This window comes from Triturus cristatus, chromosome 7 (genome assembly GCF_964204655.1).
Source record: "Triturus cristatus chromosome 7, aTriCri1.1, whole genome shotgun sequence".
In the NCBI taxonomy this organism is placed as follows: Eukaryota; Metazoa; Chordata; class Amphibia; order Caudata; family Salamandridae; genus Triturus; species Triturus cristatus.
In genome coordinates this window covers 1,281,372,202-1,281,390,973 of record NC_140590.1, presented here as the reverse complement: position 1 = coordinate 1,281,390,973, position 18,772 = coordinate 1,281,372,202, and the positions used below count along the sequence as shown (strand labels likewise).

Below are 18,772 nucleotides of genomic sequence, written 5' to 3'. Positions count from 1 at the left end.
CACTATACCATGTGTACTTGTTGTTCTCACAAACACTAAATCCTGTATTGTTTCAGATGAATCCTGGAAAAGAGTATGGCATGCATCTAGATGCAAGAATTATTAGCAGGCAGTTGCAATATTTGGTAGAGTGGAAGTGGTCCTTTGCTGAGGATGGATCATGGGAATCGGTTACTAATCGTCATGGTCCATGTTTGTGGCATGAGTATGTGAATTTCATGATAAGAATCACGACAAACCAGAAGCTCCACCACTGAGCAGATGAGTTTTTAGATGAGTTCTATTGTGATCTGTGACATATCTTGCATCGGTCACCGGCTCAATACTCCAAACTTGCACACACTGAGTTTCCCGGGAAAGGAAGGCTGGCAGCTGTCCTGAGTATGCTGAACTCTCACATTGTCTTAGAAATGGTGACAGCCGTCATTATAAGTTGCTTCTTGATTTATAGGGCCATTCTAAGCAATCAAATGACTTTGTTGCTGCAGCCAGGGCCTTGATTCCAAAACTTATGAAAACATTGGATATCCTTGAGGGTGTTTTTGGAAACTGAGATTTAACACAGAGAAGTATTCTGTGAATTTAACTCATATTTTAAGAGGAACTTTAATAGTTTGATGTACTGTTTCAGAGAAGCATTGAACTATACTTTTGTTGCACATTATTCAGATCCTAATGACATGAGGTAACTAAATAGATCCTCTTTGCCTTTCAAAAAATATTAAAATATTCATGATTTACATATTGTAGTTAAGTTGTACTGTTTACTTGGCTGAGCATTCCTGGTGAGTGAAACTGCTGTCTTTCATCGTCATGTATTGAAAATATGTTTCGCTATTATTGAAATCATTATTGATTTAATTTGTATAGCCATCTTTGATGTTACATAGCACAGTTTGTGATGTACTATAGCAGTGTAATTAATGTCACTTATGAGGTCAAAGGTGTGGTAACATGATGGCACTAATTATGTAATTGGTGATGAAATCTGTGACGTAATGTGCTGTCATGAGTAATGCATTGGGAGAGTGTGTTGTTTACAAAAAGTGGAAACATTTTCAGTGCACCGTAAGACACACGCCAAGTTACAAACTGTTCAGTAAAAATGATGACTCAAAATACAGAACTAAACAAACACTGTTTACTAAGCCTCAGGAATCAGAAAACATATTTATACACTGAAGCAAATCATAAATTCACAAAAAACCCTAGAGGTTGCCTCTAACAGCCCACACCTACACCACAAGATATACAATGCCATTGTTGGAGTGGTCAGTGGTAAATTTGGCTCATTGCACATCCAAATTAATTTGCTTTGGCCTTTAAGGCATTACATTATTACAGTGGTCATTATTTTATTTTTGGCAGTTTCATAGAGCGCAAACTCGACCCAAAGGTATTGGAGCGTTTTACTTAAGTGCCATTTACATTACCCATTCTTGTGTTTTTTATTTTTTTTCATAGGTATGGGTAGATTGTGATTTGCCTTAGGATTCCTAAAGATGTTGAGCAACGGCACGTCTCGAACTTGGGGGCTATTTTCAATTGGGCTCGGACCGCCCGACAAGTAGTTGGCAGTCCCGACCTCTGAATTACGATCCAACCGCCGTGTCGGCGGTCGGAAACATGCCTTTTTACATTGAGGCTTGTGCTGTGGCCCAGAAAAGGGCCACAGCTCAATGCAAAAGGCATGTTTAGAAACATCGCTGCACCGTGTGCCAGGCACCATGTGGTGCTTTGCACAGGGTACATGGATGTTTCAGGGTGCACCATGGGTGCTTCTACCGGTCCTATAAGCAGAGGCCCAAGGGGGTTGGGGAGCCCCGCTCGGGGCCCCCAAACTCGCTTTCTGTCTGCCTTTGCATGGCGGTCGTACCTCAATGAAAAAACTGAGGGAAAGGGAAATCTTAACTCCGAAGGCGGTGCCTGTGCAGGCACCACTGCTATTCAGGGCATACCTGTCCGACCGCCGCCCCGACGGGATCTCCAATCCTGTCAGAGGCTGCGGTCTTTTCCCCCGCCCGCAGTGCTTCAAATGCCGGCATCGTTATCCGGCGATTGGACTGCGGCCGTGCATGTCAGGCAGACTGCCACCAACGGCCTGTCTGTGGAGGTCCGTACGACATTGTAATCGGGCCCTTGGTTCCCCAGTTCTAAGGTCGACAGCTCTGACCATTATGCTACATCCTATACTACGTACAAAAAACAATGGTCCTGGACCAATTATTCATATAACGTAAAGATCCTCTTCAATTAAATCATTCTCCAATTGAGAGCTAATTTAAACAGAAATAATTTGGAATAGCTCATGATATCCAATATAACATTGTAACATAGAAAAATGCAACATCCAGCTATTGAATCACCATCTATTTATTACAAAAACTCATATATTCATTAGTATTTAGCACATGGTTGCTCCAGAGGGAACGTGCATGAAATAAAGGTGCTAAGGAGAAAGTAAGTGATGAGGGAGTGGTATGAAGGACAGTAGAAAGAACATTAATATACTTTTACAATGAAACGGTTGTCAATCACCGTTTAAAACAAGCCTGGTCACGGTAATAATATCACCAAACATTTGAATATTTTACAATCAGAAATAAATTCTTGACAAGGCACGTTAAGGGGTTGCGTGTCCCAGGCTTTCCAGAAAGGGGCGTCGACGTTTCGACCCGTCTAATGGTACAGAGGTAATTTGAACCCTTGACCGTGCGGGTCTTCTTCAGGACAGGGGAGGGGTGGGGCAACCTGACGTGGTCCTTGACTGTGTGTCTGGTCTAAGTCCAGGTGTCCTATTCCAATTGGTTGCATGTAAGGGGCGATTCGTATACATGAAATGCTGTCGTCGTGTGATCAACAACTGTCAAGCTGCAGCCGTCATGGTCAATCAATTCTGCAATGTCATGGACTTAAACGCTGAGATCAATTAATCGTCTCGCGTGCAGTTAGTTCCACCGAGCTCGGTCCGTGTGGTTCCGCGCTTCACGTCGCGTCTCACCAAAAGGAGGTGAGACGCGACTTCTGCAAGAAGTGTTCTAGTACCAGACCTTTGTGCATGTACGTTTTTGTCAACATTTTCTGGAGGTTAATCAAAACTATTAGCAATCTCAGGATAAGGGTCTGAGTTAGTTTGGCGAATGGGATACTCCATCACAAATATCCCACCAACCTTATTGCAAGTACATTATATCCTATGGCACTTAATGTTTGTGATGGAGTATCCCATCTGTCAGGATAGCCATCACGTTTGTGATGGAGCATTCCATCTGTCAAACTCTAAATCAGGCCCTAAGAGTGACCCATAACTATAGAGTTACAATCTCAGAATCAGTCCTACATATGCATTCAACTATGACCCTTCTTTTACAATTTTCTCTACTTTAGCATGATTTTCCTCTGTTCCTTTCCCTTTAACCCATTTGGCTCTGGTTTGCTTCCCACAGTACCACTTATTCACATTTGTTTGCTCTGTCTCCTTTTCATTTTTCACATCTGTAGTTGGCTACGGCTCATGGTATGAACATGTGAATAGCTGGTGGGAAAAGAAAAAGGACCACCCCATCCTATACATCTTCTACGAGGACATGAAAGAAGTAAGAGAAGATCCATCCACACCTCTCACAGCAAAACACTCCACGGAATGTCCAAACATTCTTGAACCTCTTTATCACACACTCTGGTCATATCTTCCTCCTTCTTAAGTCCAATTTTCTCCTACCACAGGACCCAAAGCGTGAAATCCAAAAGGTGGTGCAGTTCCTGGGGAAGGACCTGGGAGAGAACGTGCTCGAGAAGATTGTCAAAAAGACCTCATTCGAAGCTATGAAGGACAACCCCCTCACCAACTATGTGACAGACTCTGCACCTTTCTTTCAGACCAACATCTCACCATTCATGAGAAAAGGTAATTGTTCCACCACTACAAATAAGGGGCCTCATCATCTGGTCCTGAGAAGAATTAATGCTATGGAATGCCTACAAACAGCTATTTGTGTGACAAAGGTGTCTGTCTGTCTGGCCAGCAGCCTGAGGGCCCCCATAAATCCAACAAGCATTGGCATAGCCAATAGGTCTCGCTTTTGGGACCTTATAAGTATTTAGTTATGCAGCACAATATCCTTGGTGCAACAACATCAACTGTTGCATGCCTAAACACTTATAAGGTCCCAAAGGCGAGACCAAACAAAACAAGCCAGGGATACAGCGAGTATGTCTTTCCTTTTGCCGATGCTAATAGGAATTAGGAAAAAGCAAAAAAGATTACCAAGGCTAAACAGCATCTATAGAATAAAATGTATAGTCCTGCATTCGTCATCACTCATGCACATATATGCAGCTCCAGCATATTGGTCATGACACTAATAGCCCCAGCATGATGTCTCTGTATTTACTCCAAATGTATCTCAAGTATATACTGCCTGTGCTAACTCTGCAAATTGCTCTGATGCCCTCAGGTCAAGTACGCGTTATGTAAAACTTAATAAAATATATGCATCAGCACCCATGCTTGTGCATTTGTCACTAATGCAGCATTTTGGTGTTTTGGCCTGGCGATTTTTGCACATGCATGTATCATGACACTGTAGCCTTGTTTTTAAAATATACCATTCTAAGGATGCAGACTTCAATCTTGGGCTAGTAAATGAAAACAAAAAACTTGGGCAAATGTGCATTTAGGAAACGGAGCTGCCAAGTTTGCCCTTACCTGGCAATCTGGGTGCAGCAAGAGCAATGTCAATCTCCTCACTTCTCTGAGCCCACTGACAACCAACCAAAGGACACTATGCTGGTGAGCAGTGAACCTGTGGAAAGAGGAGTGGGATGAGAGAGAGAGAGAGCGAGAGAGAGAAATCAAGACACTCTTCCTGGTGTTACACCTGCTCTAAACCTGCACCGCAACAGTGTTGATATTATAGGAGACGGTGCACTTACCTGAGGCTGCGGCCTGGCTAGGCCTTCCTCCAGGGCTCGGGATAGGCACAGGTTGCGTCGGCCAGCAGCAGGCTGAGTGAGGCGAGGAAGAGCGCGGCCCCCGACACCGCTAGCATCACGACCAGCTGCAGGCCGGCCCGTGACGAGGAGGCCGGCCTCCTTCCCGGCAGCTGCAGCGGCCTGGCTCCCCTGCACACTCTAAGCCATAGCAAGCTTTCCGTGGGGCGGAGTGGGCTGCACGCAACTTCATCGACTTCTGCCCGGCGAACTCCTGGTGCCTGGGACCAACGCTCCCGCGAGCCCCCAGGGCGTCCCCAGACTGTGGCAAACGAGCCGGCGGACCCCTGGAGCTGAAGAACACACGCAGGGCCCGGGGGGGGGCATGCCGGCCAGCCCCCTGCAATCGAAGTACATACGCTGGCCTCCCAGAGCAAGCTGCGGGCTACACGAGCAGGAAGGAAGACTGCAAAAGCACAAGACAACACAACTCTCCGACAATAGCCTTTAAATCTGATTTTTTTTCTGGGGCCTGTGATAAAAAGTAATAGAGAAACGAAAAACATAATGACAGGAAACAGGCAGTGTGAGAGCAGAGAGAGAGGGAAGAAGAGCCAAATGTTTGGAATGATTGTATCAGATAACTCAAATCACGTTTCTGCTGTCTCATTAAAATGCGGGCGAGGAAAGTCTTTATTTTGTTTTCATTCTACACGTAGAGAAACATCTGTTGGCATGCCACAAAAAATTGGGAAATATTTATTCTGTCACCGAGAAGACCTAATTTTTTGTGACTCGAAGTGTTCTATATATTATTTACAACGTGTTCTGCTGACTTGTGGGGGTATTTGTGGACGCTCTCCTGGTCTTTTCCCGGCCCAGGCATTGCCGCTGGTCTCCCTCCGCCGCCGCAGCTCCTTACGACCGCAGCGCGGCCGCAGCGAGGGGGGGACCACAAGTCCCGGGAGCCTTAGTGGCAGGAAGGCGCCACCGCCCATTTCGCGCCAGGAGCCGGTCAAATTCGAGGAGAGCCCCAGTGGAGCAGGTGCTCTGCTGACCGCAGCGCGGCCGCAGCGAGGGGGGGACCACAAGTCCCGTGAGCCTTAGCGGCAGGAAGCCGTCACCGCCCATTTCGCGCCAGGAGGCGCTCAAATTGGAGGAGAGCCCCCGCGTCGCGGGTACGCGCGCGGGCTAAGCCCGGGCAAAGGGCGGGCCGTCTGTGGCCGAAGGAGGCCGGGCTGGGCCACCCCTCTTGGCTAGTTCACCGGATTTATCGCTGGGCCGCCACGTTTCAGGAAAGATTGAGCCTAAGCAGTACCGGATTGAGTCCGGGATGATCGTAGACTGACCTGCAGCTGCACAAAAAAAAAAAAAAAAGGCACTGTTCCTTGCCCAACCGTTGCTATCCTTATAATTACTAAGCTTCTACAACACAGTTGGGATAAAAGCGGGGGTGCACACTGTTGCGCTGCTCTCAGTACCGTTTACCTAATATGGTTAAGTCTAAAAACACCCCGACTAGGGTGGGGGGTGGAGTAAAGGGTACCCTGGACGCTTTCATTACAAGAGCGGAGTCCTTGTTAACTCACGAGATACAGCTGACTGAGGAGAGATTGTCATTAGACACCCTTATAGCGCAGAAACGATCATCGTTGGGCAAAATAGCAAAGTGTTCCATGCCTCGAGCTGAAACCCTATTAGATCAAGGCAATCCAGCACATACTATACTCTCCCGCCTCAACAAAGCACAAGTTCACGTTAACACTCTAGCACATGGGGACACTGAGTTAGTTAATACAATCGGGTTGGTCAGTACCGATCTAAACGCCGACCAGCAATCTTTAAGTAGAGAGGAAGGGCTTGCGGTTACTACGACTGGAACTGTGGAGATGGGCGGTTTGGGTGATGGGAACGCCCCCTCAATAGAAGAGAGCGAATCAGACCCCTCATGGAGGATGGCTAGGGAAGTGGTTACACGCTCTAAAAAGTCCCTACTTGCCTCAGTTACCCCCCTCCCACAACCGTACCACTAGAAGTTAATAGGGTCACTGGGAACCCAGTTAACAGTGGGTCGCACACAATAAGATCCGCAACTAAACCCAAACGAAGAGGGGCCGTTAAAGCTAATAAAGTAGTAGGGGAAGGAGTTGAGAGCACAGTATGCCAAATCTGCCCAAATCTTAGCGGGCGGATTGGTCCCAGGGAATCGTCAAGGCGTTAGAGGTAAAACTGGAACTGCTCCTAACCAAATATTTGGGGCCGGTAATGGAAGAAATAAATAGACTGGAAGGGAAAATAAGCAGGTTGCTAGAACAGGATAGGGGGCAGTTATCCGTGCCCCACACTACAGGTGATGGAGGAGGGGACAGGGCCCACCCAATGCCCAGAACCAGCATGTGCTAATAAGGGGACAGAGGAAGGAAATTCTAGGGGCACTAAGCCCACTGACACGAAGGTGACAGTTAAAGAGGGTCCAAGGGGCATCATCAGGAGTCCAAGTAGCAAGGGTCCAAGCACTACTTCCGCCCCAGCCATTCTCATGGCACACAGCGAAGGAAGAAAGGAGCTTGTTAATGCTCCTATTAGAAACACTGCTAACCATGTACGGAGCACCCAGGTCCTTCAGACGCTGGATTTACCACCAGCATCTTGTCCCTATACGGTAGTATTAGTAGGGGTTCCAGCACTCAGTCAGGATAGAGAAGAAACAACAAGAACCCTGATTAATAAGGCCACACACTGGATGCACAATAACACAAATGTGAGTAGATTCCAGCATAGACACATTCTCATGGCTAGGAGGGTGGCATGGATTGGTGACAGTAAGAAAAAGTTTGCAGGAGACTGTGTAATTGTTAATCTCAGGTACCCAGAGTTGGTAAGAGATTTGCTTGACTCCCGTCACAGGGACCTTGAAAGTGGGACTTGTATAACAATGCTGCCCTTGAATTACTTCTATAGGAACAAAGCGAAAGAGGTAGGCCTTGATGACCACAGGCGTCGGGCAAACACCCAAGGCTGGGAGGATAGGCCCGGACCAGCAACAAACAGATTTGCCCCGCTCTCCAGCACATCCATATTGGATGAACTGGACTGACTGGGCATGGGAGGGAGATTGGAGAATGTTATAACACATGAGAGCTGCTCTAAGTCTGACGCCAAAGGCTCGCCAGGAGAAATAGACTCTAACAATGCACCCCACATGGTAGCCCAGCGAGAGAAGTGGGGGGAAGGTATGGTAATAGCTGCAAGCAGGTTAGAAACGTCATCATCCCCAGGGAAGGTTAGCTCAGATAGAAGTGCGGACGACTCAGCAACTAAGGAGATTAGAGTGGTCTCTTGGAACATTGCAGGGATCTCAGCAAAAATACAAAACAAGGAATGGCTAGATTTCATCAGACAACACCATATCATCTGTCTCCAGGAAACCTGGGAAACTAACATCAGTGCCCCACATCTAGAGGGTTACAAAATGTTTTTCGTCCCGGCTTGCAAAACAAATATGGGCCGTGCTAAGGGCGGCCTAATAACCTATGTGGCCCTGACAATTCAAGGGACCTGGGAGGATTTGGGATGGGGCTCGGACTGCATCCAGGGTATTAGGTATCGTAAGAAGGGCCTAAAACTCATTTTTATAAATTTTTATAATGTGGGTCAATCCATGCAAAGGTTGCGCGAGCTAGATGATAGATTGGCTTGCATACAAAATGCAGGGGACACAAGTTCCCAGCTGATATTAATGGGTGATTTTAATTGCCATCAGTGCCCTTACTTGAAATGGGATAGGGGAAAATGGGCATCATGTTCATCTACCAAGGACTGGCATCTAGAGCATTTCAGAGAGGGTAAGGAACTAAGCAAGATTCTGGGCACTTATGACCTAACACACACAATGGATCTGATCCGAAGCGGGAAGCTTAACACAATCAACCCATTCTTTAAGGGCAGGGGTAGAGACACGATTATTGATTTTATTTTTGTCACAAATATGCTTAAATGTAGGGTCACAAATTTTAGTATAAATGTCAGTGCCTTCAGCGACCACAACCCACTGGTATTGTCCATGAGGGACGTCAACCTATCCACACAGCCTGGTAACAGGATTACCAGCGGCTTACTCAAAGCTACTGATCAGGGCAGGAGAATAAGATGGAATAATATAGACGGGGAAGCGTTTTATAGAACGCTTCTCGCTAATTCTGAAAGTCACACCTGGTGGTGTCTAGATCCAACAGTGGAGGGGAGAGAACTGATTAGCGCATTTGAGAGCACTGCGCAGCATATTGATAGATTATTGAGGGGCAAAAAGAAGACGCAGGCCTACCTATACCCCAGATGGTTTGACAATGATTGCTCCAGGGCACAAAGGCCTGTACAATCATGGTGATTGGCTGATCCACCAACCCCAGATACAGGAATTTTATTTAGTACGTGGACGCGCTTCTCGGTGGGTGAGATCAAGGTAGGAATAGAGGGTCTGACAAGAAACAATGCTCCAGGCCCTGACTGGATTCCTCCAGACCTATTTAAAAGCCAGGTAGATCTATGGGCCCCTATACTCACTAGAGTCCTCAACACAGCAGTAGAAGTAGGAATGCCCAGGTCATGGTCCATGGCTATTATTGTACCATTGTTTAAAAAGGGAATTAGGAGTGACCCGCAATGTTACCGCCCGATATCACTAATAGACGTGACAGTGAAAGTCCTAGGGAGGGCCATCCTTAACCGTCTGATGGACTGGGCTGATGAACACGATAATATTACAGATACCCAGCACAGGTTCAGAAATGGCCGCTCCACAACGGACCAGTGTCTTAATCTCTACCATCTGGTGGCCAAGTACACCTTGGCAAGTGAGGGGACGGTGTACTTGGCTTTCATGGATCTGACAGCAGCATTCGACTGGGTAAACCAAAGGAAATTGTGGGAAATTTTAGGGCTCATGGGCGTTGACCCAGGTCTGATAAACATCTTAAGAATGCTACATCAGAACACAACAGCACAGGTCAGATTTAGCGATGAGGGGAATCTAACTAAACATTTCCCGTCCTCCAGGGGGGTGAGGCAAGGATGCATCCTGGCGCCCTTTCTATTTACATTATACATAAATGGCTTAGATAAGGCGCTCGGAGATTTGGGGGTAGACTGTCCACGCATTGGGAGGAGAAGTACACCCGTCCTCCTATATGCGGACGACGCGGTCCTCCTGTCCCGTACAGCAAGGGGACTACAGTCTCTCATTGATGGTTTCGTCAGTTTCATGGCGGATTTAGACTTATCACCCAATCTCACCAAATCATACGTTATGGAAACAGGGAAAAGACCAACAAAGAACTTTATCTTTACAATTGGGGCTCACAAATTAGAAAAAGTAAAGGTTTTTAACTACTTAGGGATTATATTCGATAAGCATCTTAATTTTAAAACTTTGATCTCTGACAAATGCAGCCAACAAATTAGTTCGGTGGGTTCAATCGTGAACTGTGCTACAAGATTTGGTCGCTGGTCACCAAATGAAATTTTGCACTTGTACAGTTCGGTATGTTGCGCCAAGACTCTGTATGGGAGTGAGGTATGGGGCTTCAGAGACACGTCACTGATTCAAACTGAGGAAAATAAGTTCCTCAGAAGGGTCCTGCAAGTACCCCAAAGTACGCCTTCCCACATTGTTCATGAGGAGCTAGGCCTCACCTATATTAGCGAGAGGTTAAGTTTTAAACCTATTACATGCTGGATAAAAATATGGACTAACCCTGAGGCAAGTCTAAGCAGACAAATACCTGAGGACTGTATTGCCCGGGACAAAGGTCATCGGATACCCTGGCTCAAACATGTAAGGGATACCCTGAAATGGTTGGGTTATGCCAACTATTTTGATGACTCCTCTACACTCACTTCCCGAGACAAGGGTGCTATAAAGACTGAATTTCTACGGCGCTTAGCATGCGAAAGGGAGGACAGAGAACTGTTGAAAGTCTCAGTGAGAGCCCACCTGCTAACAAAATCATTGCCGGGAATGGAATTTTATCTGTCTAATATTTACAACAAACATGATAGATTCTTAATGACCAGATTTAGACTGAATCTTTTGCATCATATTTTATCAGTTCCTGCAGGGTTCACAGCAGACATTGACACAAAGGGACCTTGCGGCTGCGATCAGAGATCTCCGCAAGATACTCTCCATTTTGTTTTACTTTGTCCCTTTTATGCGTACCCAAGGTCATTGTTTCTAAAAACTATTTTAAGACGCACCAAATTTAGCCAGGTTAAGGTGGCACTTTTGTTCCTGAAACTTTCCTCAGGCCCATTTACGCTGTTCAGCACTGTGAATTTCTTAAGATCAGCCGTAAAACTAAGGAATACTAGAAGTGAGGAGTAGCCACCCTCGTTTTCGATGTGTATGTTGCTTCAATATAGCCTGGGTTTCTTGTTTTTATTAGCTAATTTTATGATGAATGTTTCTTATTCTTTAATTAGTCCCGGTAGCAGTTTTAATGCATACTTTCTGCCTCCTTTTTAACATTGCACCAGCCAAAGATCCGTTTAATATTGTTTAATGGCTGGTCTAATGTTATTAGGGAGTCTTACGTTGTTTACATTGGGCCGGGCCATGATATATTATCCCGCTTCAACTTGTCAAATCCTTGCACTTTACCATAATATGCTGCTATATTCAGAGTCCCACTTCCCTAGTGGTCCTACCTAATTCTCACGTCCACGACGGTTTAGTGTTGCTGTTTTGCTTAATTGTAGAAGCCGCAAAGTTTTTATTGCTTTTAACTAATGTGTATATTGACTTAAACATGCAATGTTTTATTTGTTTCTTTGTGTCATGCTCTTTTATGGATATTCTTATATCCGAATAAAGATTAATTGATGATAATTGATGAATTTACAACGAGAATTCTATTCTGCTGACACGCTGTAAAAGTGCAGCATCCAAAGTTATTTTTAGTGACGTCTGGAAAGAGAAAAAAACAAGTTGTTTTTGAGAACTCCACCCGAGGCGCTGACGAGCAACAAAAAAAAAAAACAGACCCACAAAGCGTTTCCCTGGTGGGAGCAAGCAGGAGCCCAATGTGTTTGAAAGTTAATTACAAACAGATGGTTTCAAAGCTCGCTCCCGCAAGGGAATCTACAAACGTGCACGCGCTGCCATTGAAAGCAATGCAATGCGTGCACCTTGTTGGCCTAAAAAGCGAATCGATTCCAAGAGGTCTCCGTAGGCGAGACCTAAAAATAAGAAAGGGTGAGCGTTCAACCAGGTGCAACTGACTCTACTAACTCTCATGAAAATTACACTTCTCTCCAGGAGCAATGTGCTGTGGGAATCTGAACTTCACATCAAGCCAGTGCAAAATTTCAAAATATGCCGGTGTCCTTGAAAGGCTGCATAGGGCTTAGCCTGAGTTAATCACATATAAGCCATTATATAATAAGTGACTGACATTGTCTCAGCAGTGCCTGCCTTATAATAAAACCAGGCTTGCGACCACAAGTAATTTATTGGCAGAACAATCTAGGATTGCCGTTCTATTATTAATTCGTTGCTTCCAAGTTATGGTCTAGCCAGGCACACATGCCAGGGATGGGGGGGGGGGCTCTCATGATGTAGGTGTTCCTAAGTCTGACCATCTCCAGTTATCTCTTTACGTATTGTCTGTCTCCATAATACATGTACATGTTATGTACATGTTATTGATCAGAATCCACAATACATGCAGAGCATGGTAGTGTGACTGTTGTCTTTGCAGCAAGTTTCGGGTATTTAATGACAACAATTTCCAAAGTTCAATTGCTTTTCTTGTTGTTGAGGTTTGAGTAGAATCTCCTGGGTGTATTCCATAGAGGTGCACTGCAAGCATTTACTTTGCCAAGCCAAGTGGGCATTCACCTTCTGAGACCATGTATGAGTACCAGTCATGCCTTCAGGAGGACCCTAGAGAGAGTGGTCCCCTCCATGAACAAGGACCTGAGATTTTAAGGACCCAAGGGCTGGGCTGTCCTTACCTTAGATCTGATCAGATCACAGTTGGATGATTACTCAGCGCTTTCTGTGTCAGCTGTGCATACTTGTGAGGCGCATAGTACGTAGAGGAGTCAGCAGACATGCTGATTCCTTGTGTGAGCCATAATTGGAGGATGTGCTGAGAGACACTACTAAAGTCTACAAATCTAGGTGGGCAAGTACACAGCACAAGGAGGTGTCCTAGTTTAACAAAAATGTTGTCAGACCTCTTCATAGATACTGTCCCCTAGCAATTGCAGCAAGCTTCAGGTCACCCAGAAAAAAATTCTAGGCACAGAACAACACTTAAGAGGTCCCAGGGTGGACGGTGTAAAAACTGACCTTCCACCTGTTCAGTTCTGAAGCTCTAACTTTCTCAGCTCCATGTGTAATTAGATCTTCCAGTCCAGGATATGTGCTTTACATTGTGAGAATTTAATTCTTCCTGTTATAATGGGATAAACAAGACTACAAATCCAAGGATGCAATGCAAAAATCATGGTCTGGGTGAACTAACTATGCATGTAGCAGGGAAACGTCAGAGCTTTGCACACGTTCTAATGTATTGATTTCTCTCCGTGTAGTGTACGTCACTTCTGGGTAGAAGCCCCTAGGGTGGGAGTAGGTGCTTCTGCGTGAGGCTTCAAGGCACGTTATGACCCATGAGTGTGTGCACCACGTGGACTTGAGAGTATAAGATAGGAAGTGCTCTTGAGTGTTCCCAAGTGAATGTTTATGTTAATCTGGACTTCTGGGGGGGGGGGGGGGGGGGGGGGTTCTAGGCATACTAAGATGCATACTGTTAGTTTGCCTTCATTATATGAATAAACCTCCAGAGTTTGGCACCCAGCACGTCCGTACTTAATTGATTATTTTACTACGGTGAAGGTTTCCTGGAACCCTAACCACGATGAAAGCACTTGGTAGAATATTGCACTTTGCACGTATAAGAATGATTTTCGTTTTCATAGTATAAGGTGAACACATGAGAGCTCCGGGTTAAGAGGTCAGCCACTGTCTGTAAACGTTGGCACAAAACCAGTCCACATAGCTAGGTTTGCAAGAAAGGGGGTATTTAAGGCTGCATACACTATCTACAGCTCTTTAGCGTTCAGACTTTTATTAGACGAGGGGGGTTCGTGTGTGTGTGTGTGTGTGTGTGTGTGTGTGTGTGACCCCATAGATCTCTCTCTGTCTGTTGATCTCAATTTTCTTATTGATGTTTCCATTGCTAACTATATAAATGTTTACCTGTTTCTCCATCATCCAGGCCTATCAGTCTGTCTACTTAGCTGTCGCTCCTTCTCTGTCCCGCTGCTCCTTTTACTATGGGTCTGTCTCGTTTGCACTCTGCCCGCACAATGCTTCTCTCCTCTGGCACTCTCTTTTCTAGTCTGGATCCCACGACGCTTAACCGGTTCTGTGCTTCACTTTAAGGCATTGCTGGCGACTGGAAGAACCACTTCACTGTGGCCCAGAATGAGAGGTTCGAAGAAGACTATCGGAGGAAGATGGCGGGGAGCCCACTTCGCTTCCGGACTGAAGTCTGAGGATGTCGTTACCTTCTGGCGACCACCTTGTTGCACTTACTGTAAATAACCCACTTTAGAGGCCTCTTTCTGGATCTAGCTTACTGATGGGAGTGAAAATGACATTAAGAACACACTTTTTGGGGTACGATTTGCTAATTTGAAGGGTGGTGAATACATGCTTATAAATTGGGAAGCTGTAATTTCCTTCCTATTCCAAGCCATTACCCTTCATTGAAATAGATCATTGATTCATTCAGAAAAGTTGCAGCCTTTGAAGTTGAACAGCAGTGAAGATTGTTGGTAGAAGCACAACCTGCCAAGCATTACTGTTGAGGGCAACAGCAAAAATTGTTATAAAAAATTGTGTATTGGAAGGCTCACAGTGTAGTGGGTAAGAGACTTTTGTTTTTCCAAATGTTCCCCACAGTTCAGGTACAAAAGGAACAGCGGCAGGGCCAGCTACTTGTCATACTGCCCTACCAGTTACAAAATGATATTGCAAAAACCAGCTGCTTAATGACATAATTATAGACTGATGTGGGTGTGGTTACTGGCAAAATAACAAGGTTATTCGCTTTTCTCACTTTCACAATAACTATCTGATGGAAAAGTGACTATTATTGTCCGATGGATCACTGACTGAGCATAAGACCCCGATGCCATATAAAGTCGGTTCATCAGCGGTGTGGACTTGGTCATAGTGTTGCTCGAGTACAGTGTGAGATAGGTGAGTCTTGGCTGCTCTGTTTCCATTGTGGTACATCTACTTGGATCAGTTGTGCTTCCTGGGATCGACCACCAAGTGTTTGTAACCCAGTTAAAGTAGATAGGCTTTGCTGATTAGGTTCTAACGTGTCTTTTATAGATTGAACTGCATACCCATATATATCGTGGGATATGTCCCCTGAGCACTGGTGTGGATCTCAAACTCTGAGATCTTATCGAATTCAATAAAGTTTCAAAAACATTTCTGTCTGTTTTCCATTCGTGGTCTTTTATTTCCCATCAAGAAATTAATTTTCATTTCCATGATGCATTCATGTTACACCGTAATCCTTTTTTTTTTTTATATATCTTTATTCAAATTTCTATCCCCCATAACAACCATGAGAGATCAGTGCAGGTACATAATATCATACAACAAACTAATATCCACAAAAATTATGCTATGAGAGGCAGATAGCTAATCTTAAAAAAACGTACATGTATCAGCAAAAAAACAAAGGAACAGACAACAAAAGGGAGAGAAGCACAAAAAACATTTCTATAAAACATTAAGGAAAATCTGATTCACATTTCTTGTCAACCATCATTATCTTCCCGGACAGGATAGGTTAAATTATGTTGATTCCTTCCATTTTATTAAAGGTGCCCAGATATTTTTACCCAATATTTTAGCTTTTTTCCCCTTCCTTTCATAGATTGCACTCTCTATTGTATATATGGAGAGTAGGCGAGCTAACCATTGTTGAAATGTAGGGGGAAGGGGATCTAACCAAGCAGAAGCCATATTTATCCTTAAAACCACCATAGCAACAAAAATAAATTGATAGGCAATCTTATCCTGATTACACCGTAATCTTTTTAAATATCCCAATGCATTTTGGCTTTTGCGCCTTCATCTGGGGAATATCTAGGACAAATAATAACGAGCTATGCTCAGTATACAAGATTCACGGAGTTATGATTGTCCAATCATGACTATTAATATATATGCTTTAGTGACCATGCTGTGTTTAGTGTGTTAGTTATGCCTGTAACTTAAAATCAAAATCTTTGCAGTGTGGCTTCGATATTTATTGTTTTCCAAGCGGTGTTCCAATATCGTGTAATTTACCCATGCTTTGAAGTTGTGCGGCGCGTTATGAAAGAACGTGTTTGTTAATGTATTCCGGGCGTGCGCGGTTATTCAAGTCAATGCTTATCTGTGAAATAGTTAATGCGGTGGTTAGAGTGGCGTTATAAGAAGAAACGTTTTTAGCGTTACGGTGATTTACGGGTGCCGCTTCTTAAGAAAAATATTACTTGCAAGTGTCAATATCGCGCTTGCTTCATCACTTACTTGCGATCTCAGGGTGTGTGTTAGTTAAGTCCTTGAATACATTCTCTGTGGAAACGTGCAGGTTACTTCTGGCGTGTTGAAGGAAAAGTGAACGCCGGTATTTAAAAACAAAGTGTGAGGATGTTAGAAACAGAAATGGGACTGGTGAACGGTAACTGATAGTGACAAAAGACTACCGTGTGTGTTAAAATGTGTGCGGTCTTGTTTGTATAATGAAAATGTATAAAAATTGTATCATACGGTTACACTTGAATCACTCAGTAAAACTGGATGTCAGTATTCATTAATGAGCATGAAACATAAAAACATGAAACATAAAGTTTGATTATACGAAGTCTTTGATAAACATGTGTAGTGTTGCTTTAGTAGAGTCAATCAGAGATAACAAGTATATTCCATCCGATCATTCATTCCGTGGGGTTTCATTGAATTCAATGTGCGTATCCAGTGATTTTCACGATGTAGTAGTGTTTTATGGTTGTCTTTCCCTTCACTTTTTGTTATCATTTCAATTGACTAATGTTGTGTCCGGCCTCTATGAAATGGCTTGTCACTGTTGATTTTAGATTTTTTGTCCTGATATTGCTTTTGTGTTTGTTAATGCGCGTTTTTATTTTTCTCTCTGTTTGTCTGCGCCGTACAACTTCAAAGCATGGGTAAATTACACGATATTGGAACACCCCTTCGAAAACAATAAATATCGAAGCCACACAGCGAAGATTTTGATTTTAAGTTACGGGCATAACTAACACACTAAACACAGCATGGTCACTAAAGCATAAAGATACTAATAGTCATGATTGGACAATCATAACTCCGTAAATCTTGTATACTGAGCATAGCTCGTTATTATTTGTCATAGATATTCCCCAGATGAAGGCCCAAAAGCCGAAATGCATTGGGATATTTAAAAAGATTACGGTGTAACATGAATGCATCATGGAAATGAAAATTAATTTCTTGATGGAAAATAAAAGACCACAAATGGAAAACAGACAGAAATGTTTTTGAAACTTTATTGAATTTGATAAGATCTCAGAGTTTGAGATCCACACCAGTGCCCAGGGGACATATCCCACGGTATATGGGTATGCAGTTCAATCTATCTTAAACACACTCTAGTTCGGAGAGTGATACCCAGGAGCATGGACAAAAAAGCAACTTTGGAGAAAATCTAGCAGTGCACGCACTACTTCTACAGTATATATTCAAAGTGTCTTTTATGACATTGCATGGAAATAGTTTCGGTACCCAATTCTTTTATACACCAAAATCTCTTCTCCACGGCATGCTTCTGACCAAAACCCTCCATTGTACACAACTAAACAGCCAATAAGTGATCCATGACTCAAGGAGCCTAATCCTTTCCTGTAAGTAGAGTCTTTTGATGATAACAAAGGCTTTTTATATTAACGGCTTCTTTTTATAGTGTCAAAGAGTAAAGTGGTGGTCACCTTCTTAATTCATGACATGACCATAAAGCACAGAATAAAACATCGATATCACTCAGTAATAAAAACAGACTTTCAATATTAGCGTATCATTGAAAGACATAATGACATAAAAACGTGGAGACATACCCTTTAGTAGAGACAACTTGGTGCTTTATAGTGACCCACCCCACAATTACCCGTGAGACAAAGGCCACGATTATGAGCCTGTTAAATTAGAAGGTCATTTGAAAGGGGTACATCAATACAAACATGCAGTCTACATACGTCAGTTAATAATACAATGAATTGTACTAATGAGTGCTATACGACTAGACCAGGTCAGAGTTTAGCCTGATTATGCGGCATATTTACTTCTTAATCTATGAGCAGAAGAAATGTTATTTGTAACTTAATAACATGTTGAAGTTGAGTCTAAACGCTGTAAAAACTACAACCCTTCTTGGTGTGTATTAAAATTCATATTACATAAAAGAGAGTGTAGAAAGTGCGTTCTTTTAAGTGCAGTACAAGGTGCAAAAAAAGCATAAAGCGTATCGTAGATTGGGGAAAGATCGCATCAGATTCATTAAGAATTCTTTAGTGTAGCTGTAACACTCACTCCCTTGGAGACTAAACACCAAAAGCAGCTTTTACTTGGACTTTTTGGTGCCCTTGTGGACAGCGTCCAGGAGGCACAAACTGTGACTTGCCACCTTCTGATAAAAATTGGCTACAGGAAGCACATTTCATCAACATTGTGATTCCATGTTCTGTTTGAGAGGGGCCAACAAGATACAGCTGA

At 43.9% G+C, this 18,772-nt stretch overlaps 1 protein-coding gene across 4 annotated transcripts in view; it reads left to right on the top strand.

Annotated features, from left to right (window-relative positions):
- Positions 1-18,462, top strand: part of LOC146811879 (sulfotransferase 1B1-like) — a 368,180-nt gene extending 349,718 nt beyond the window's left edge. For 2 of the 4 annotated variants that reach the window (XR_014966788.1, XR_014966789.1), the window contains exons 6-9: positions 3,502-3,596; positions 3,727-3,907; positions 14,381-15,319; positions 17,634-18,462. Coding sequence is in view for 2 of the 4 variants with exons in the window: in XM_085618837.1 (XP_085474963.1) it covers positions 3,502-3,596; positions 3,727-3,907; positions 14,381-14,493 (389 nt within the window). In the remaining 2 variants the exon portion in view is untranslated. Of the gene's footprint in view, positions 1-3,501; positions 3,597-3,726; positions 3,908-14,380 lie in introns of all 4 variants that reach the window. The other 2 variants (XM_085618837.1, XM_085618836.1) reach the window with 1 other exon arrangement.
- Positions 18,463-18,772: the final 310 nt, after the last annotated feature.